Source organism: Podarcis vaucheri, assembly GCF_965113315.1.
Source record: "Podarcis vaucheri genome assembly, chromosome: 14".
Taxonomy (NCBI): Eukaryota; Metazoa; Chordata; class Lepidosauria; order Squamata; family Lacertidae; genus Podarcis; species Podarcis vaucheri.
In genome coordinates, this window is record NC_138752.1 from 27,423,544 (window position 1) to 27,446,349 (window position 22,806).

The window sequence follows — 22,806 nt, forward strand, 5'->3', positions numbered from 1 at the left end:
GCTGGAAATGTTGGGAATAACAAAGCAGATCTAGTTTTAATTCCCTGTGTATTTCATCATTCATCAAGGTTATTTATTTATTTATTTAGATTTGATACCTGAGGTTTAGTGATCTAACATTTACGTTTAATAAAAGCTCTTCAAAACATTTATCCCTTCTGTAGATGGAGGTGTGGAGTGCAAGAAAGGGGAAGTCCTGGCTCCTCCTCCTTATCCAAAGTCTGGGCCCACCTCCACCTCAGGCAAGGGAAGAGGAGGAAGCAAGGGCAACATTGCTCCACCCCCATCCTGCATCTCTGTTATTTCACCCAAGAAATCAAAGTTGCCCCTAATTCAGGAAATTCAGAAGCGGGCATTGTCCAAGTCTTCTTCCATGGTGCTGAAGGTACGACAGAATGATTTCCATCCTGTAAATGTTGGGTATCCGTTTGATTCATAGCACCCAGCTACATAACCCCAGTTATGTATAAAACCGCCAAGTGATTTTAATATGGCCTTCTACAACCTGGTGCCCTCCAGAGGTTGTTGGACTCCCAACACCCTTCAAGTCCAGCCAGCGCGCTGATGGGAGTTCTGATCCACAATATACGTAGAGAGACACACAAGTGTCAGGAAGACCTTGTTGCTCAGGCAAGATCTTACACCTAGGAGGAATCCTTTTTATAGCTGTTCCTGTCAAGGAGGACTTAGCAGCCAGTCCAGAGTCTGAAGGTACTTCACTGCTAGGAAGGTCTTCCAAGCTGCACATTTGCTAGATCATGGAACAGCTTAACAGAGAGCTGTGTGTTCCTAGTTCTAGCTGTGCCGACCCCATGAGAGTCCTCCTGACACACAAACAAAGAAAAAATAGCTATTACGTCATGGTTGGTCATGTTAGCCCCTGGCCTCTTCCCCAATAGCTTTCTCAGTGCACATTTAGATAAACATTACTCTTCTTCAGTTGACCCATAAGGTATTTTATTTCTCTTTTGTGATTGATCAAGACCGTCTTTGGATTAACAGTGTTATTAGTATTGTTGTTGTTAGCAGTATTTATAATCCGCCCTTCGACCCAAAGGTTTCTAGGGTGGTACACAAAATTCAGCGTGACGGTATTGCATAAAAAGCAATAACACCAAAAGTAATAAGCCCTTAAATCACCCATTTCCATAGGAATAAATACATCTAGTGAGGTCTAAAAACAGATACGGTAAAGGGCATCTGCATCTCCAGTGGGAGGAAATTTCACAGCAGAAGCCAATGCAGAGCTTGAAGGATCAGTAACACATTATCTCACATTGCACACAGCTGCAGCTTCTGGACCATCTTCAAGGGAAGCCCCACAAAGAGCACATTGTGGTACCCTAAATAAAACTGCAGAGCTTGTGCTACCAGAGCTTGTGATATTGTAGCTAGGCTAGATGCATGTTGAATTGGTAGTCACAATATTCCAGGATTTGGATCCTTAGGATCTCATTGTAGGTATTTAATGGGACAGCACGTCTCCACTGCTTGTCTTACTCCCTTTACGTCTTTCACTCTTTCCATAGACCGCAGAAATAACATCATCTCCGACCTTCCAGAATCTCTCTTTAGAGTTTGAGATACCAGTTCGCAAGGGAGCCATAGACTACACGGCTCTTGATCTCCAAGGGTTTAAAAATCACTGCTGCTTATTCTGGGGAAGTGTCCTTTCCTTCTTGGAACACGTCTCTAACTTTTTGAAGGACTATGCTGTTCCCTCCGCCATCGTCAAGGGGAAGAGAGTGATGGAGATCATTCCAGATTTTGAGCTGAACCAGAGGCCAACTAGGGAGGAAATTCTCTCTGTGATAAAGAACATTTCGGCAGTCAAAAAGCTCTTAAGTAAACCTGGCCAGAGATACAAAGGCCAAAATGGCACTGCAGTAGCAGCTACCAAGATACAGGCATTATGGAGGTGTTACAAATTCAGAAAAGCCTACATCACCTTCAGGCAGCAGCAGTGGGCCTCGGGAGTGATTGCCATCTCTTGGCTTGTGCATGTTCACCGGGGGCGTGTCAGAAATACCCTGAAGGAATCGCGACAGAGACACCTGGAGAATTTCTACATCAGAGCCAAGGTGCGCAAGGCTGCCAGCTGTTCTGGCAGTGCTCCTTCTCTAAACATCACTTGCTTGAGTGGTTGCGTTAAAATGCTACTATTTTTTCATTTAACTGTACACATGTCCAAGCACATTTCATCCTTCATTAGATGTTCATTCTTCTGTGCATAAGTTCTCTCCTCAACCCCCTCTTCTCACAAAAAGGAGCGGGGGGGGAGGGGTTTCCACCCAGAACTGCTGCCTGTTTCCTCCCCTCTACATACTAGGGGGGCAATTCCTCTTTTTCTACTTGGGTCACTCTTGTTAGAAAACTATCTAGTTTTTCTAAATGGATTGACAGAGGCTGAAATTAGACGTCACAATGAATATTTTGGCTGAAAATGGCAACCCTATTACGTTTCCCCTCCCCATAATTCTATGTATTTATGTATACTGTTCATATTCTTCTTAACATAAAAATATTTAAGTGGGGTACAAGAGTACAATAATAAGCAGCTAAAAATGAAGAGATGCATATAAAAATACAGTAAAATACTCAATCATCTCTCTTAACTTGCACAATCTGAAAAACTTTTCAACATCCAGGCTTTCATCATATGCTGAATCACACCCCTTTACCCTGGTCATTGACACCTAATATGTGTGTTTCAGGACCCACCCTATTCCTGAGACTAATAACTTTAATAATAAAAATATTAATAAATTTGAAATGAGCCTAACATGGGCAGTGCCCTATCTCTCTCCTCCAGGCCCTCCCCAAGTCTGGAGAGTTGGGGTCCCTCTAGGGCAGACTGGGAGGCCACTTAGGGAGGGGAATTGGACAGGAAATTCCCTTGCATGGCCAAAAGTAGCAAAAGCATTTTGTTGAATACCACCCTGTGTTTCCATTTAGAAATGGTACAGGGGAGTGTAGGGTGTACTTGATTAAGTGCTGCCATTTTGGGTAGCAAAGCACACATCTGTCTTCCAGTCTAGTTCCACTCTTTTTTCCCTTCATCTTATGTTTTCTCTCTGCCTGACCTTTCCTCTCCCCTTACACCTGTGCTGTGCACTTGATTGGGGGGGGTGTGGAGGGCGGAGAGAATTCTCACTTGCTTCTGTAGCAGTCCCTACTTTGTCAGAAAGTACTTAAGTTTGCAGACAGGCTTTTAATTAGTGCTCACCATTTCATTTATGTTTGCTTTCTTTTTTTTCATTCATATTCTGTTAATTAAGTGATCAGCCTCTAATCTTCCCCTGCCAGTAGCTTCATGTAGCCATCTAATTAAATTAATTGGGGAAGATGTTTTAAGTATGTGATTAAATCAATTAATATAATTTATGCCTGGCTTAACTGTACAGTGGGAAAAGGGAAGGGGGGAGGGAAACAGCTGAAGTTTGACTGGATTGTATCCGCCACAGCTTCCCCCTGTCACTGATCAATGCCTTCTCTTGATTTTTAGCATCTGGCCGCCAACTGGAATCGCATCAGGACCTCTAGGAGGACCATTATCCATATCCCATCATTAGGTATAACGCTTTTGTCTCTGGATCTATCAGCAACCTCTATTACCCACCACATTATGACTCCTTGATTGAGTTCAAGGAAGGCCCTTGTTTTATTCAAATTGGTCTCGGCAGGAAAATGTTGTCGACATGATGAGAGTAATAACACAGGGCCTTCGCTTGAAACGGCGTTTAATTTGGGGATTAAGCAAATAAAGTCATTATGTAGAGGCCGCTATTCAGTGGAGAGGTGATTTGCTGTAATTCGCTTTCATCTGTATGAAATGAACTAAAAAGTTGTATTTTCCCCTCCCTTCTTCCCCCCTCCCCTCCCCTCAATATAGCAGATAATGTTTCCAGTATCCGTTAATGACAGGGGGGACATGGGCTTGCCTGCTTCGTTGCTATTACACCAATAAACTGGGATCTTGCTTGCGCCCTGTTTTTAATCAAATGTGCAGTCAAAATGATAAGCTGCATTCTCTGAAATTATTTAGTTCTAATTACGAGCAGATGGGATGCTTTATTTGCACCTTGGGCGCCTGAGCAAAAGGAGATGCTATGTGCACAAGAATAATTAAGAAGTTGAATAGTGGGGTTTTCCCCCCCGTACTTAAATAATCTGCAGTTTCATGTTAATTAGCGCTAATGTAATTATTTAATTACATTTATGAATTGGGGGGCTTTAAAAAGTCTTTCCTGGAAAGTGATGGGGTAGCCTGTGTGTTTTTTTCAGAAGGGTAGAAATATTCTCTCTAGGAAATTGGTGAAAATATAAGCCGTGGTCGCAGATTTTAAAATCCACTTAAATTCAGGAAATGTACGGTAGTTGGCTTAATCCGAAGGGGTGGAAACTATGTAAGAAGAAGTATTAAATGCTTCTCTTCAATATATGCATCTTTGCTCTTGCTTATGGTTTCAGCTTGAAGGGCAGGGGGTGAACCTCTGGGGTGACTTGGCTGGCACAAAATGAACAGAATGAAGGGGCAATTTCATAGCTGTGAATGTCCCAACAATTGTTTGCAATCCGTTGGTCTTATTCAGTCATTCCTCTTCAAAGCCACATGTAAAGTGTCACACTGGTTTGGAATATGCAGCCTAGCTTCCTTTTCTATCATAGTACCTTATCATTTTATTTTGTACTTTCTACTGCTCTTGACCTAAAATGCAAAGAGGAGTTGGGCAATAATTTTTATGGCTGGCAAACAAACATTTTTAGATCTTTGGAATCAGACGTCAGCAATATTACCAAATGCTTAGTGCTTTTAGAAGTCCTTTCTAATTCTTTTGATATAATAAAAATAGATGAAGATTTTTCTGCAAGTGAGCCCCATTAATATTCTATATAACCTTTTGCTTTCTGTTACCTCTAGCAAAATATACAAATGTCATTGGAGATTATGCAAATGTCTTGAAGATGTTTTTTAAAGAAATAATTTGTTTCTCCTTTTTGAGAACATTTGACAGAAAAATAAAATGTTGGTGCTATAACTAAAGGGGTAGCAATTAGTGTCTTTAGAATATTTGCACTTTAAAAAGACCATTTCCATTTCAAAATTGACATTTTGCCTGATCTATGGAGGGCACTTTCTGGCATCCAGGAACCAGACAAATTCTTTGGAAGTATCCCACTGAGTTCAATGGGATTTACTCCCTAGTCAGGCTGAGAGAGATACTTCATTCAGTTTGCATTTGAAGATGTATCTAGCTAAATTGCACTTCCTGAAACAATATGTAAACTGAAACACAGTCATCCTTCCATATTTTAATGTACCCAAATTTTGCAGTGCAATCAAGTAATGTGTACAAAAATGCATATATTAGATAAATGCATTATGTTAGGAGAAATCACTTCCCAAAATGTGTGTATTGGGTGACATTGCATATAATAATCTATATATAAAGATAACTTTGCACTAAAATGCTGGTGAATTTTCAGGACGTAAAAAAAAGAATCCACAAACTGATGTAACACTTTTAGCTCTTCTTTCTTTCTTTCTTTCTTTCTTTCTTTCTTTCTTTCGAATCTTTTTCAGTTTTTAGACCAGCTCCACCATAAATATTTATATCAAATCAGGAGAAGTCTACTTAACTGTTTTTGTTGTTGTTTTTACCACACTATCAGACCACTCCTATCCACTCACAAGGGTGTGTTGGTATAAAATAGCCAAACTTCATTTTTGTCCATATAGCAAGTAGCCACGCCCTTAGATTGGCAATCATAACTATATTGTACGTACTGGACATAAATTCAGATGAGTGAGGCATTCTTCCCAGTTTGTCAGTTTCTCTATAGCAGCAAATGCTTGAGAAAAAGAATCACCACAGTACACAAAAAGAATCACCACATAGCACAAAACATGCCATTAAACTGGTGTTTCTGGAATGTTATGCTGGTGTTTGCTAATGTTTCAGTTTGGGCAGCAGGCTAAACTTGCATTTCACAATATTTGTAGATAAAGCTAAAGCAAATATATTTGTTCCTTTGCTGCTTTTGTTTGGAAGCCATGTTACTGGCAACTTTGTCTTTGAAAGAGTCAGTCACTTTAAGACTAGAAATGAAAGTGCAAAAAATCAAAGCACCATGTGCCCTTCCTTGATCACGGTGTATCTTGTGAATGTTATGCTTTGATTCTTGAGCATCAATGAACAGTATTGTTGAGGAACAGCCATAATTCTAACATTAATAGTTTGCCTGAGTTTAAGAGACACTTGTTGAGAGCGCAGGATGGGGAGACAATGCATTTTCTGTAACCAGCCTGCTATAATGATGCTTTCTCTTTAAAAACAGCTGGTATTAAAAATAGTTTGCATATAGTTTTTGACTTATGTAAACCTTTGGAATTGGAAAAACGAAATGACATTTTGATTAGTTGGGTATGTGGTTCATTTTTCTCTGTTCATATTCAGCTTATCTTGATGGCAATACAGGCAAAATGCCTTGTAAATTTTCAGTGCAATTTTGGGAAAATGAAATCACTCCATCAACAACAATTTATTCATCTATTGACCATAATATTTAACAAGCAAAGGATAGGTCAAAGGGGGGAAATGTAGTAATCAGTTTCAAAAATAATTTGAATTATCAAGCATTAAAAGTCTAGTATTAATAACAATGTTTAAGAATTTAGCTAATAATAAATGGTTTTTTCCCTTTGAAATGTCATCTTAGTGGCCCATTTCATTTGCAGTAATACTGAAGGGCAATAACATAGGTTGCATTCATTGTGAGAGAATTTCTGTGATTTTAGAATAATTCTTCCACTGGAATGTTTTATTTTCAAATGAATGACAGATCCCCTCCCTGCACTACATAATATTTAATATTTAAATCTATGGCTGTTCTTAATCTACTTCCTTGTCCAGTTCCCTTCCATTATCTGTTGTAACCTCTAGGAAATCTCCTGATTACACAGAGGACTGTTCTATGAACACATTAGGCAAATGCCGTAGTGGGATGCAGTTCTTCAATAAAAAACATTCCACCCTGTTTCCTAAATTAACATGTGAATTTTAAAAATTAATACTACTTTTGAAACTGCAATAAGGCATTCCGGCCGTGATTTATGGGTTATGATGGTTCAGAAAGGGGTTCTCGCCAAGTCAAACGCTGGGCTATTGTGGTGTTAAAGGTAAAGGTACCCTTGCCCGAACGGGCCAGTCTTGACAGACTCTGGGGTTTGTGCGCCCATCTCACATCTATAGGCCGGGGGCCAGCGCTGTCCGGAGACACTTCCGGGTCACGTGGCCAGCGTGACAAAGCTGCATCTGGCGAGCCAGCGCAGCACACGGAACGCCGTTTACCTTCCCGCTGGTAAGCGGTACCTATTTATCTACTTGCACCCGGGGGTGCTTTTGAACTGCTAGGTTGGCAGGCGCTGGGACCGAGCGACGGGAGCGCACCCCGCCGCGGGGATTCGAACCGCCGACCTTTCGATCGGCAAGCCCTAGGCGCTGAGGCTTTTACCCACAGCGCCACCTGCGTCCCTATTGTGGTGTTACATCCTAATAAAATAAACAGTTCTGCTCCACAGCACAGCTCTGGTGAAGCTGCATATAATGTATGATTATGGAAGCATTCCCTTCTCCCCTTAACCCCACTAGCCCATCTTAAACCTCCTTTAGCTGTTGAATGGGAGTTTCACAAAGGCAGTTCCTGAGTACAGTACAAGGAGCCCTGTTTTGCAGTTCCTAGAAGGCTGTGATCTTACTGAGATACCAGTGGATTTTCAGAATAAAACCTAGCATCTACTCGTGGGCTGAATGTGGCTGCCTGGAGAAGATCTGCCTTTTAGACCCAAGTCCACCAGCATCCTTCAGCGGATCACAGTTTCCTGTTGTATAGAATTTTTTTACATATAGATGCCTCTGTGGTAATTAAGATGGCAGGCAGCTGGATTCTCACCAGTGGTGCTGTGCTTTTCAGTGTGCCCATCCTCACCTTAAGCAAGTAAAAAAAGTGGGGAATGGGCAGGAGATTTGGACCCTCTAGTAATATTCAGGAGCTCCACAGAGAGCTTCTGAAGATTTACTGCTCAATTTCAGCTCATAATTCTCCTTTGGAAATCTGTAGTCTTCATGCACATTACAGTACTATATGCTCATAACAGGTGGCTGCTCATTCGGTAGAACATGAGTCTTTTAATTCCAGGGTCGTGGGTTCAAGTGCCAGGTTGGGCAAAAGATTCCTGCATTGCAGGGGTTGGACTAGATGACCCCCGTGATCCCATCCAGCTCTATGATTCTACACTTCTATGTTGTTGTGCTAAGGCAGCCTTTGCCTGCCTGATGCCCTCCATATATTTTAGACTGTAACTGGGATTAATGGGAGTTGTAGTTCAGAGAAAATGGAGGGCACCAGGTTGACAAAGGCTGTGCTAAGATGCGCTACCCATCCACCAATGCTTCCTTTAAGGTACCAGAGGCTTCTCACTATTAGAATCTGGTAGGTGTGTGCTGTGGGAAGGTCAGACTGTACCTCATATCTCCTGGTTTAGGGATTCCTGGTCGTGACACCAGGATAATGTCACAAACGGTGCACATAGCTTATTCAGACCAGCTCGGGGTGTTAGTCTCAAAGCAGATTTTTTTAATCTTGTCAAGCTTTGGCAGATTTTGCTTTTTCACTCAGGATCTAATAACTAATCGTCATGTTGGGGAGCAGAAGGGACTTCCCCTTAGGGGAAACTGCTGGGCTACCTTTCACCTTCCATTGTGGCTCATAGTTTGGTTTGCTCACGTGAGCATCTGGAAAGGGTTTGCTAAACTTTCTCCTTGCTTTGCTACCATCTTGTTGCACCTTTGCAGATTGTCCAGACCATCTGAGATGATAACTCAGATTGCTAACTTAAGTGCCCTTATTTTGGTATATGCTTCCATTTCCCCAGCCAGACTCCCACACCCCAAGAAATATGTTTAGGAACACAGTATTGTGGCTTATGATATAGAGGATACTAATCCAGTTAAGGAGATTGGTTGCTTAAGGTTACTTCCTGATAGCTTCTTCTGTTAACACAATGATAACTAAATAGAACTTCAGTTGTAGCATATGTCATACACCTTTACATAGTCTTTACCTGATGTTAGATATGAACAACAGAGAAAAGCTTTTGTTTTCATACTCTGCATGTAAACTTTCCAAAAGCTCTGTTACTGTTGGAAGCATGAAGCTGTGCCACATAGCATTCATATATATGCTCATATAATGATTTTTGTCAGTGCTCAAGTTTTGAATTTTCACCCACCCTCCCCACACAGACAAACATACAGATGTGTGTCTTGAATGTCTGCTACTACATTTTCCAAAATGTAGAGCATTGAGGACAATTTTTCCATGTTGTAGCATTTTTTCCAAGGAATTTTGGCCCCGTTTCTGAAGATTCTTGGTACATTAGTCATATGGAAAAGGCATTGCTTTAATCTTGTTAGCAAACCATTCAAGAACCCACATCAAGCCTGTGTTTGTTAAGCAGCACTTGCTATTGATTTCATGACAGCTCTTTCTTTTGCCAATTGATCTTTTTTGTTTGTTTACATTAGGACAGTTTTTAGGCAGGCTAACATTGAATTAGCTAAGTTTAAAGTTGTAAATTGGACATACTAACAAGGCGCTATGTATAAACCATTTTGAAGGAAATAATGTCATTGGTTTGTAGTAATGGTCCTATCTTTGACAGTTTATGCATCCTGTGTACTCATTTTCAGTCCTATAACAAAGAAAAGGTTTGCCATCCCCTAAGCAGTGTGTTCTGGGGAACCCCACACAAGTTTTATTCTAACAAACGGGTATTAGAAGTCCTTAGTGGAATGGGTGAAAAGTGTTCCAGATGTCACTGCTATTATAAACTAAATATGCATTTAATGAGAGAGAGAGTGTGTGCGAAACTGCAAAAAAGAAAAAAAACAACTTATAAAGGAAAATGTCTCAAATTGCTCTCTCAAAAATGAGCCTTGCTTTTATGAGTTATTTACCTTTTACATTTTTTAAATAAAAATACATCTGGATGCATTTTGATCTGCTGAATAAATTTTATGTAGATTTAACATCACAGTCTCCTTTTAACATGGTTCTATTTGTGTGTGGTATTATCCAATAATAATGCAAATAATCTAGTTTTGTTCATTGTCTTCTGTTACGCAAAACCTTAGTTCATGGCTTGCTTTTGGAGAAGTGATAGTAAACAAGACAATTAAAAATCTTAAATTAGGAATGCTATGTTTGAACCTGGGGATGCCTCATTTCTCCTGCTTCTGAACAGTATTGCAGAGAGATGTGGATATTTTAGGCACTTAGAGATTCTTTAAAAGGCTGTAGATTAGCTTTCTACTAAAGGGGGAGGGAAATCTAGGCTCCTGCTCTGTTTAATGGAAGTATAATTTGCTGTAATTCACAGGAAAGAATTTTGACTGCCATATTCAGAAGGAATCCAAAGCAGTTTTATCACATTTCAGTTGGATTCAAAGCCCAGTGCAAGTTTGTGATTTTAAGTGTGCACAGTAATGTTTTCCATGCTTTCTTATTTATTATTTGGATTTATTATTTAGCTTCATCATGATGGTCTTCAGGTCTTTTTAGCCAAAAATATATTATTTGAAGACTTTTCTGATGATTGCAGTACATAGTTGGACAACTTTTATACCAAATATCAACTTCATCTGTGGACAGGCTTTGTTCTAAGCAGTGAAGCTGCTACGAAACCTTGACATCAAAATTTCCTAGGTGAGACAAAGAACACAGCCATCCAAGTGTACAATCCTAGGTTTAAATTTGGGGCTGTAGCCAACTAAGTTTTATACAGAGTAGGCCAGTTGAAATTAATGGACCCAAGTTAGGCATATACATTAATTTCAATGGATCTACTCTGAGTATGACTAGCATTGAATACAGCTCCATGTGTGGAGATCATTGCAAGTGCAATTTGCAGATAATGTGTTGTGGCTTCTTTCAGGGTATGCACATTCTGTTCGAGAGGCGACTCCTGATTTCACTATTTATCAGGGGACACAGTTTGGAAGACTCTGTGAAATACGAGGTACAGACATGCTCCTACTTGTCATACATCCTTCAAGTTTCCCAAAAGAAAAAAGACCCATTTCAGTTGGATACGTGTTTTCAAGCCAATGCAAGCAACCATTTGTTGCCACCAAAGACATATTATTCATTATAGTCACTTATGGACCACTTCCCATCAAGGATCCCAAAGCAGTTTATGGGGTACAATTCCAACTCTAAAGTCACCATGATGGGAATAGATTTATTTAAGAGTAACCATTTTGCGATGGTTTTGGTTCTTCCTTGAAAGCTGATTCCAGACAGGGGTGTTGAGGCAATACTGTTTGGCACCTTGGCCTTTGGCTTATGGCAGGAATGGCCATGGCACCCACAAAGGCCTGCATTGGTGCCCTGAGGAAGGGACTCCCGAATTCGAGCTTTTGTGTTATTTTATAAAAAGTATCTAGTCCTCCTAGAAATAAGGCTATGAAGCAAAATGTGTGGGTACCCTTCCATGTGATTTCTGTAAACTTAGCCAGCCTGGCTGTTCCTACCTGTCAGAACTGAGTCAGAATTGTGATTGATAAGTAATTTGTTTGGACACCCAGCAATAGGAATCCCTGGGGTCCTAAAAAAGCACTTCCACCCTCCCCTTTACTGCACCTTCCCTCCTTCAGTCTTATTTTCTAGTAGCTTTTGGAATCCCCACCATTTGCTATTCCTTTCCCCCCAGCAACCAGGACACATCTTTCCTGTTGTGGGTTTGTCTGAGATGAGGTACTCCCTAAAAGTTGTTTTCTGCAAATACTATTGCATAGTAAGTGCAGGTGGATGTTAAATAATCCCCTTCCGAAATGGCAAATGCAAAATGTGAAAACTTTGCAAAGAGGCTTAGTATGTCTCCTATTGGGCAGGAGTTAATGTTCAGGCACTCATTAAGAATTCACTGTAAAGTTAACACATAGTACAGTGGTATACGTCACAATTTCAAAAGTGTTTGCATTTAATGACACTTGCTCCCTGCTAAGTGGGTGCAGAATAGCAGCTTAAATTAAGATTGGTATTGAGGGGAACAGTTCTTTTGTGCCTTTAACAGGTATATTTCCACAATCAGGACCAGAGACCGTGGCTTACTTCCCATAGTAAACATAAGGTTGCCCCTGGAGGGGCAGAAAGCAGCAATGGCTGTACTCCATCTAATTTTGTATTGTGTCATGCCCCCAATGTTGTGTTATATACCATGGCCCCATGGCAGCTGTTTTGTGACTGATGCCCTTACAGTGGCGTAGCGTGGGTTGTCAGCACCCGGGGCAAGGCAAGTAATTTGCGCCCCCTAACCCGTGGATTTGCGCCCCATAACCCGTGGATTTGCGCCCCCTAACCCTAATCCCCAGATGTTGCGCCCGGTGCGGCCGGCCTCCCCTGCACCCCCCACGCTACGCCACTGTGCCCTTAGACTCTCAAGATCCAAAATATGCCCCCTGGTCTGAAAAAGATTGGCAACTTGTGCCTTTGCTGTGTCTGGGTTGGATTACTACTATGTAAATAGAACCGCATGAGGAATCTTTAGGTGCTTAAGTTGGTCCTGAAAGCCACCACCTAGCCATGGGATCACATTACACCAATCCTGCAATTTGCTTCCAGACACAATTCAAAGCATTACCCTTTGGCATATTACCCCGCTTCCATGGGAGTGGCCACCAAGACCACATAACACCGGTCTTGAAAGACCTACATTGGCTCCCAGTATGTTTCCGAGCACAATTCAAAGTGTTGGTGCTGACCTTTGAAGCCCTAAACAGCCTCGGTCCAGCATACATGAAGGAGCATCTCAACCCCCAGCTTTCTACCTGGACACTGAGTTCCAGAGCCGAGGGCGTTCTGGCGGTTCCCTCTCTGTGAGAAGCCAAGTTACAGGGAACCAGGCAGAGGACCTTCTCGATAGTGGCACCCACCCCGTGGAACGCCCTCCCACCAGATGTCAAAGAGAACAACAACTACCAGTCTTTTGGAAGACATCTGGAGGCAGCCCTGTTTAGGGAAGCTTTTAATGTTTGGTGGATTACTGTATTTTAATATTTTGTTGGAAGCCGCCCAGAGTGGCTGGGGAAGCCCAGCCAGATGGGCAGGATATAAATAATAAAGTATTATTATTATCATTAATATTATCATTATCATCATCATGAATGTTCCCTAAGATAAGAAGGAGTGTCCCTTCTAGGGTTATTGACTATGCCCAGACTATGAAACTCATAAAGTGTGGTTAGCTCCATTCCTTTCTTTTTTTTGCTAGTCATTCAAGACCTTTTTATTCTGGCAGACTTTTGTTGTATGTGGCTGATAATTATTTGTATGTCTTAGTTTTAATTGCGGATCCTGTTGCTTTTTTATTGTTTTATAAAATTGTAATTTTTAAATGTTCTCAGCGGTGGTTGTGCACCAGAAGGGTGGGGTAGAAATGTTTTAATAAATACATTTTCCAAAAAAGTCAAATGTGGGTTCTCAGCATTATGCGGAAATGGAGCTATAAATAATTTCACAACAAAGTTTTCCTTTGAAGGGTTGCATGGAGGTGATCCCTTATTTAAAGTATTCAAAAGGAAGTATTATAAGTGAATATGAGACAACAAGGGACATGAACTAAACTGGGGAGGGTCCCCTGTGTGGCAGCCCTTCCTTAAGCAAAGGAACAAAGAATATTTATTTGTCAATGGGCAACTTTTCTGGCTCCCCAGAATGACATACTTTACATGATTCATTTATATTTCAGCATCATTATTATTTCATAAATGCCATTTAGCGAATTTTGCACAAAAATGTATTAGTTCTGAAAATTTACAGGAGTCTAAAATAATCACTTAATTGCCTTTATATATTATGAAGGCACTAATGTTATTTTGTCCTCAGTGCGGTTCTTTTATGTGGTAGTGTTTATTTTAGGAAAGATTTGTTACTTCTGAATGAATGGGAAAGTTGCAGGCACCATGTCACACTACCACTTGGAAGGCTTGCGGCTCCTTCTATTAAAAACCTCCTTCCCCCTCTTGGTTTATTGCATCTGTCTCCCACCTTTCCCCAAGGAGCTTCCTGGGAGATATTAAAAGACTGCTTTCTTGAATTCCCACTTGGGTTACATGTGTATTTGGGCTGTCCCTCCAAAATGTATCTGCACCTGGGCAAAGGATAGCTTCAAATCAGCAACACAGCTGTCCACAGCATGAAGGAAATATCAGGATGTGAAATGGAGACTGGAGTAATTGGGGGGAAGGAAATGTGATTATTTCAGTTATATGTCCTTGAGACTTATGCTACAGTAAGAGACCCTTAGATTTTGCCAAAAGCTTCACAGAAAACATTTTAAGGAGGATCTAGAGGAAGTGAGAAGTAACATCACCAAGGCATATTAGAAGCATTTCCCAATATCCATGGCAGCAGAGGAGGAAGGGTGGGGTCATTCCAGGGTGCAGGTGGAAGCTGGAGCTGGGGGAGTAAAGGTCACAGGCAGGGATTTAGAGACCTATGAGAGCAGAGAGAAGGGAAGGCCATGAACACTGTTCTAAGCCATGAAGACTGGTGGTTCAGCAAGTGGTGGCAACAGTGGGAAACAAATAAAAAAATCAAGGCAAAGAAGGCAGCATTTCTAGCACACAGTAGCTAGATTGGAGGAGTGTTTTGTGACTCACCTCTGGGAAAGATTTTCTTGGCTTCTCCATGAGTGGAGAGAACACGAAAACTCAGGAGGCAAATTAGGGAAGATGTTTTTTGGTAAGTCATATGCCTCCCTCTCCCAACAGTGTAATACCTTTTCAATGTCAAAGTGTGTACAGAGACTAACTAGTTATCCGCACATTTCCACTGTGAAATCTAGTTTGGCTTTAATATAATACAGCAGGAACATAAGAAGAGACCTGCTGGATCAGGCTAAATATCCCTCTAGGTCATCTAGATGTCCATGGGAAGCTTGCAAACAGAACCTGATAGCAAAAGCCTTCTCCCCACTTGTGGTTCCCAGCATCTGGTATTCAGAGATATACTACCTCTGACAATGGAAGTAGACAGCATAGCCATCCTAAGTGAGTGGCCACTGATAGCCTTAGTTGTTGTTTAGTCGTTTAGTTGTGTCCGACTCTTCGTGACCCCATGGACCAGAGCACGCCAGGCACTCCTATCTTCCACTACCTCCCGCAGTTTTGGTCAGAACTGATAGCCTTATCCTCCATGAATTTGTAGAATCCCCTTTTAATGTCAGGTGTGACTCCCTGGGGAGAGCATTCCGCTGTCAGGGAACCACCACTAAAAAGGCTGTTCTTGTGTTGTCACCTGCTAGCCTCAGAAGGGGCACACAAAAAAGAGCCTCAGATGATGACTGCAAGGTCTAAGTAGGTTCATATGGGGAGCGGCTGTCCCTAAAGTACTGTGTATTATATGCCATATTGTGTTGTACATTTGACCAAACACACTTCAAGACTTCCTTGTTACAAGATTGGGAGTTCTTTCCACCATTGGTCTGGGCAGTGTATGAAACTTCTTCTGCAACCTTCTCAAAGCTATAAGCTGAATCTACCTTGGTTTTTAATAGCAGATGTTTTCAAAGCCATGCACAATTCCCATCCATATTAAAACAGGTCATTCAGCTAAGTCTCCCTTGCAACACTTCTGAACTTCTAGCCAACAATCCCACACTTTGTGTTTTGTGGGCTTGGTTCTGAAAACTGAATGGTTTGTTCTACTTTCTTCAGAGAGAGAGAGAGAGAGAGAGAAAGAGAGATTGGAGCAGAGGTGTGTGTGTGTGCACATGTGCAAAGATACAGATATTTGTAAAATAAATAAAGTGGTTATGAAAAGTAATACTGGCAAGAAAAGTTACCTTTCTACCAATAATTAACAGTGAGTCTCCTGTTCATTTGTTTGTCTTTAAGATCCTAATGTGGATGTCATCTACATTTGCCCCTACCCACTGAGCGATGAGATGCTGCACTATTACAATACGTTTTTGGGTCTGCAGCCAGCTGTTATATCTGGAAGCCCTAAGGACATTGGTGACCTGCAGGACAGGTTCAAAATCCTCACCCCTGAAGCCATAAACAGCTTCCCTGTGAGTTTGTGTCTTCTAATTACTACAGCTGGGGGGAATGCCGTAAAATTAAATTGGAAATTTTATAACTTGCAACGCTCTGGTAGCCGTCAGTGAAATATTATTGCAAGTTTTAAGAGCTTCACAGATTAAGTGACTAGTTAAGACTGTTGGAAATATCCTGGTTTAGCTTTGCAGGCTGAAAGTTGAGCTGAGCTCAGCCCTTCTCCACTGGTCCCTGCCCAACGCCTGGCCTCATCTAGATCTCTGAACTTAAAGAGATTTATAATGCAATGGAAAACAAAGTACTCAGAATGCCTTCTGCTGCTCTGAGCTTCCGTCTCTGCAGCTGCGCAGACAGTGGGTCCCCTCCCTCCCTTCTCTCTAGCTTTTTATTGTGGCAAAATCCAATTTAAGACTCTCTTTTTTCCCCTTGGATCGTTTAATGTCTTTAATTGAGGGGTGTTGGATATCTTGGTTGTTTTGAACCCATCTAGTTGGTTTTAATTCTCTAGAATTCACTCTGAAAGGAAACTGCCACCCCCACCCCATTCTTCTGCCCCTCCAACTACTGTACCCTTGCATTGTTGAAGACCTTTTGATAATGCTGCAATGCAGTAAAGCTCATTTATGGCAGGGTGCGTTTGGATGCTCCTTGGATCATCTTGAACTCACTGAGCCTCAGCTGTAAGTTGGTGATCTTGGCTATATCATCAACTACAGTCATTTGTCCCTTCCCCATTTTGTTTGTTTGTTTTTAATATTAAAAAACCCTTTCACTGCAAGATCACTGCTGCTGGGTAATTATTTGTACTATAAAACTATGATGCCGCACCATACGAGAACAGTAATCGCAACATGCAAATTTGTTGGCTCTTAAATTTTGACCTATTATAAACATATTCTTTCAGTTCAGCCAATCCATGCTTTTCATAAAGTTAAGTCATTCCCTTAGTTTAGTCCAAACAACCTCCAGTTTATCAGCCTCAGTCTCGCAAAGCATTTCGGTGCACAGTGACCTTAAGGATGTTACCGACACCAATGGGCTTCTCACCATCATAAAAGTCTATGTTCACATGTATATCTATTTGGAGGACAAAGGGTGAATGTTGAATACCTTGCACAAGCGGGACGTGGATTCTTTGTAATACAGGCACAGTCCATTGTACTGAAGTTTTAATTGCATATTTCAATCGGGCGTACTTAAGGGTGAGAATTGTGGAGGTGGGCAGCAGTTTTCAGCTCCATATATGGAAATACATCATTAGCAGTTAATCTGCTGCACAGAGGCCCACAAAGTAAGAGGTTTGAAAAGCAGATAGACCCAGTTTTCTTTGAAGCTGGGGGTGGGGGGTGGAATCCATAAAACCTAGCAGCTAGTTCTGCATGCCTGAAAGGACTTTGGGCGTGGATTTCTCAGACAACAGCCCCTGATGCCACAGGAAAAAGCACTTTGGAAAGTTTGGAAACTTTCAAAGGTGTGTTGTGATATGAGGGCTGCTGTTCTAAAGAAAAATTAAAACAACAACACAGAAGGTTATAGTCAAAATAAAAAAATTCCTACCAGTAGCACCTTGAAGACCAACTAAGTTAGTTCTTGGTATGAGCTTTCATGTGCATGCACATTTCTTCAGATACACTGAAACAGAAGTTGCCAGATCCTTCTATATAGTGAGAAGGTGGGGAGGGGTATTACTCAGAAGGGTGGTGGGAATGGGTGATTGGCAGATAGCTGAGATGAGCCTGTTGACGACTCTTAACAACTGCAATAGGTCTTACAGGAAAAGGCAAGGGTTCACTCCAGCAGAGATCCCTCCATGGGCCGGATTGTGCGCGCACATGACTGCGTGCACCCACAATTTCCAGCGTCTTCATCTGTGCAGACACAATTTCTGGCGAATGAGCAGACGCGATTTCTAGCACCGCGGAAGCGAGTCCCCGCGCCGCGCTGCGACGGTTTAGCACAGCATGTGGGGACTTGCCAAGCGGGCTGCTCGGTTCAGGAGCGGCTCGTAGGCTGGTTAAATGAACCCCGTGGGCTGCTTGTGGCCCATGACCCCTGGTTTAGACTTTATGACATTAAGCTCTTCCCAGTGCAGTTCTAAGGTTTAAATGGGTAGGAGTCGGAGATGAGTTTGTGCACAACTTTCATTCATTCCTTCTAAACTCTGAGGGCTGGCCACTCCTCTGAGAAAGACCACATGGCCATGGCCATTGCATGCACACACACATGCAGAAAGGCGGGCAGACACACTCTCATGCACATTCAGGCAGCTGGCAGACATACACACACTCAGTTGGTAGTTGGGATGGGCAGCATACAGATAGGCAGACACACACATGCTTAGCAGACCAGTGGGGGAAAGCAGGCAGGGAGATGTATGCACACACCTTAATGCAGACAGGTGAACAGCAGACTTTCCAGCATTTTTGCTCCCCATGGCAGCCCTGAGGAAGGAGGCTGTTCTCCTGCCCTAACACTATAATGTGTGGGGATGTTGACCGCAAATCATTTCAAGGCTCTTTCTATGTTGCAAAGGAGCCTCTTCTCTATCAAGTGCAGTGTTATTGCAAGGTCTTAGGGGTTTTGAAAAACAAAGTTTCCGCCTTGTTTTCTGAGCTCTAAGACACACCAATGGGAGAAAGGGTGCCCCTTTGCAGGGCAAATAGAGGCAAAGGTGCCCATTTTTTTGAGAACTGATAGGGCCCCTACAGCACCACATCAGGAACACGATAGCACCACAGCGGGGGACAACTCCAGACTTTGAAATAATTTTTTAATTCCAAATTATGAGGAACTTAGCCAACAAAAAAGTCTTGCCATGGTGGATCTGGGCTACGGGTTACCCACTCCTGCTCTGAAAGGAAGTTTTAGAAGAGATTAATCTCTTCTGTGGACAGCGGGATTCCTATATGCTAGATTCATATATCAAAGTTTTAAAAATCTAGTAAAGTCTTAGGGCTCTTCTCACATTACATAGAGACAATCTGCGCTTGCCAATTCAGCTCACCATTAAGAGGAAACTGCAGCTCAGCACCATTCCTTGATAAATGTGGTGGCACATACAGGCACCCCCCCACACACACACTTGCAAGCGATCGACTCACATGCTTCTATGTATACGCATGGCACCGGAAAATAATTAAGTAATGCAATACTAACATGAAATGGACGCGGGTGGTGCTGTGGGTAAAACCTCAGTGCCTAGGACTTGCCAATTGTATGGTCGGCGGTTCGAATCCCCCGCGGCGGGGTGAGCTCCCGTCGTTCGGTCCCAGCTCCTGCCCACCTAGCAGTTCGAAAGCACTCTTAAGTGCAAGTAGATAAATAGGTACCGCTTTATAGCGGGAAGGTAAACGGTGTTTCCATGTGCTGCGCTGGTGCTGGCTCGCCAGCTGCAGCTTTGTCACGCTGGCCACGTGATCCGGAAGTGTCTTCGGACGGCGCTGGCTCACGGCCTCTAGTAGGAGATGAGCACGCAACCCTAGAGTCGGACACGACTGGCCCGTACGGGCAGGGGTACCTTTACCTCTTTAACATGAAATGGCAGGAGAGAGCTGGGAGGTCCTCATGGCTCGCAAGAACCTCCCCAGAACCCAAAGTCCAGAAAAAAAGACTGCAAAATGGCACACGGGAACTCTCAGTGCTGCTGCGCTACTCCTCTCAACAGCTGTTGGGTGGGAAGCTGTATTTCAGTGGGCTCCCCTCTAACACACATTTCTGCGCAGGGGCCCAGACTGTAACCCCCCTGCGTAAGTGGGGAGTCCCCTGTATTTGCAAGCACAATATTTGTGACCTTCACATGTCATATTTTCTTACGTGTACAGCCAAAACTGTAACGTGCAAACCAGCCGTGACTTGTATCTTCCAATGTGTTTCTAACTAGTTGTCCTCCTTCTGCATTTGACCAGGATTATAATTACAATAAGGACTTTGTGAGGCTAATGAAAAGGTGTTTATCCCACAGAACGGCATGTGATCTGCAAAGGTGTTTTGTAACTTGAGAATGTTTTGTTCTGAAAGAACCGTTTAAGATGCTGCTCCTCATAAAGTGAAATATTGCCCAGCTGTGGGAGTGGGTCTTCTTCATTTTTTTGTATTGATTTCTCCCCCTTGACGCAGTAGAGTCAACCCGTGCCAGAAGTGTTGAGATGAATCACCGTTATCCAAAGGCCGCAAGCCTCTCTTCCAAGTGACAGAAGGAGAATTCCGTGTGGATCAAATAAATACAGATGTGTAGTAATTAGTTCTATTCCCAGCGAGCCCATTTCCGACACACTAAAGATGTGAGCGATTATGGAGCCTCACCCCAACAGCTTTTATCAATTTAAACTGCTACGCTACAGGATAGGTCATAACCCAGCCTGCTATTAATAATGTATTTATTGCACTCAACATTATAAATTAGCTCCGCGGAAGAAAGCGAAGGAGCACCTCTTAACGAGACTAATGTGATCTTCATACAGAACCGCCCCATGTCCCTGGCTACCTTCTTGAAGTACAGCCCCAAGACCATCAAAAGGATCAAGAAGCTGATCCAGGGCACAGACGCCTACATTGTCGGAGGGCTTCTAAGCCAAGATGACCTGGCAGTGGCTGATGAGCTGAATGTGCCCATTTTAGGTCCCACCCCGGAAGTAGCTCAGCTCTACAGTTCCAAGTCAGGAAGCAAAAGGGTGTTTGCAGCTGCTTGTGTGCCAGTACCCCCAGGGCATTATGACATCTACAGCAGGCAGCAGGTAAGACTGGTGGCACTTTTGGTGACTGGGAGAACCTGGACCATTCAAACATCTGGTTGTCCCCAGTCAAATCTTACTTTGAAGGTGAAGTCTTCACTCACACCAAGGGATCATAAGGACTGAGTCCTGGAAACTGTTTTCAGTGCCAGGGACCAGCCCTAGGATTTATGAGTGGGATATTAATGCCTTTGCCAGTGAGCTTTATTTTATTTATTATTCCATCATCTTATCTTACCCTACCCTACCCTATCCATTTATATCCCACCTTTCCTCTATGGAGCTCAGGGTAGCATAAATGGTTCTCCCCCTCCCTATTTTATTCTCACAACCTCCATGTGAGGTAGATTATCTATCTATCTATCTATTTATTTGTTTGTTTGTTTGTTTGTTTGTTTGTTACCTGCTCTTCACTGTAAGATTACGCTGAGAAACCCATGGTCACCCAATGAACTTCATGACTGAGTGGAGGTTTGAACCCCTGGTCTCCTAGATCCTAGTCTGACACTTTAACCACTGCACCACATTGCCTCCTTATGGCTGAATGAAGATTTTAACTCTGGTCTTGCTGGCCCATGTCCAACCGTTGCTACATTACAAACCTTGAACCTCTCGCACGACTTCAATTAGACCAGTCTGGCTTGTGAATTAGAGCCTGGCACCTTTTTATTGCTGAACACATTTATTTGGAAGTCACTTCTTTGGAAATTCACGGGATGTTCTTTCAAGTATCTGTGCTTAGGATTGGGGTAGCCGTTGCCAATTGCTAGTGTTTGCATTAGCATCAGTCTGCACAACAGCTTTCAGTAAATTTCCTGAACTGTGCCCCAGCTCATACATATGAATAGGGTTGTGCTAACCAATTAAAACATAAGTGCCGGGGGGGGGGAGGGGCAGCTCCAAGTAACTAACCAGATGTTTGAGGCAATTGCAAGTGCAATTCCTCAACCTGCATGTGGGGAAGCTGCTTCAACCAAAACTGCTTCCACCATGCAGCTGCCTCTATATGGTACCATTTTGATCAGTTTCCACAACATAGTTTGCTTTTGAGAACTGGGCCTCCAAAGAAAAGGTGCAGCCACTAAGAAGGCTTGCTTGCTCGCAGCCTCCATGTATTGAACCTCCTTCCCATTTTCTTTTTTTTTTATAAGATATTTATTAAAGTTTCAGAAATAAAAAAAGAAGTTACAATAGTAATAATAAGAAAAAGAAAAGAAAAAAGAGAAAAAGAAGAATAAAAAAAGAAAAAAGAGAGTACAAAATACGAAAAAAGTAAAAACAATTAAAAACAAATCAATCTTTCCATATCTTGTCTTTCATTCACTTGTTTCCCTGACCTCCTCGCACCTCCCCTTTTTTGTATTCCAGTTCAGTAAGTTAATTCAGCAAATCCTTTCCCTCTTTGTTTTTATCTTAAACCTTTGTCTTAATATGTCATAATTGTATATTCTCATCTGTTAACAGTCCATTTTTACATACTCCTTATAACATTGCTGCTAAAAACCCCTTAACTTCATTCCAACATCATTCTAACATTCATTAATTTTACAGTATTTCTGTAAATAGTCTTTAAATTTCTTCCAATCTTCTTCCACCGACTCTTCTCCCTGGTCTCAGATTCTGCCAGTCATTTCCGCCAGTTCCATATAGTCCATCACCTTCATCTGCCATTCTTCCAGGGTGGGTAGATCTTGTGTCTTCCAGTACTTTGCAATGAGAATTCTTGCTGCTGTTGTGGCATACATAAAGAGAATTCTATCCTTCTTTGGCACCAATTGGCCGACAATGCCCAGGAGAAAGGCCTCTGGTTTCTTCAGGAAGGTATATTTAAATACCTTTTTCATTTCGTTATAGATCATCTCCCAGAAAGCCTTAATCCTTGGGCACGTCCACCAAAGGTGAAAGAGTGTACCTTCAGTTTCTTTGCATTTCCAACATTTATTATCGGGCAAATG

The 22,806-nt window shown here is 42.3% G+C and overlaps 1 protein-coding gene across 4 annotated transcripts in view; it reads left to right on the forward strand.

Moving 5' to 3' along the window:
• IQCH (IQ motif containing H) overlaps window positions 1-22,806 on the forward strand; it is an 82,507-nt gene that overhangs the window by 17,369 nt on the left and 42,332 nt on the right. For all 4 annotated transcript variants that reach the window (XM_082198368.1, XM_082198369.1, XM_082198367.1 and 1 more), the window contains exons 8-13: window positions 165-385; window positions 1,530-2,081; window positions 3,506-3,572; window positions 10,997-11,080; window positions 15,960-16,135; window positions 20,582-20,854. In XM_082198368.1, coding sequence (XP_082054494.1) covers window positions 165-385; window positions 1,530-2,081; window positions 3,506-3,572; window positions 10,997-11,080; window positions 15,960-16,135; window positions 20,582-20,854 — 1,373 coding nt within the window. The remainder of the gene's footprint in view (window positions 1-164; window positions 386-1,529; window positions 2,082-3,505; window positions 3,573-10,996; window positions 11,081-15,959; window positions 16,136-20,581; window positions 20,855-22,806) is intronic.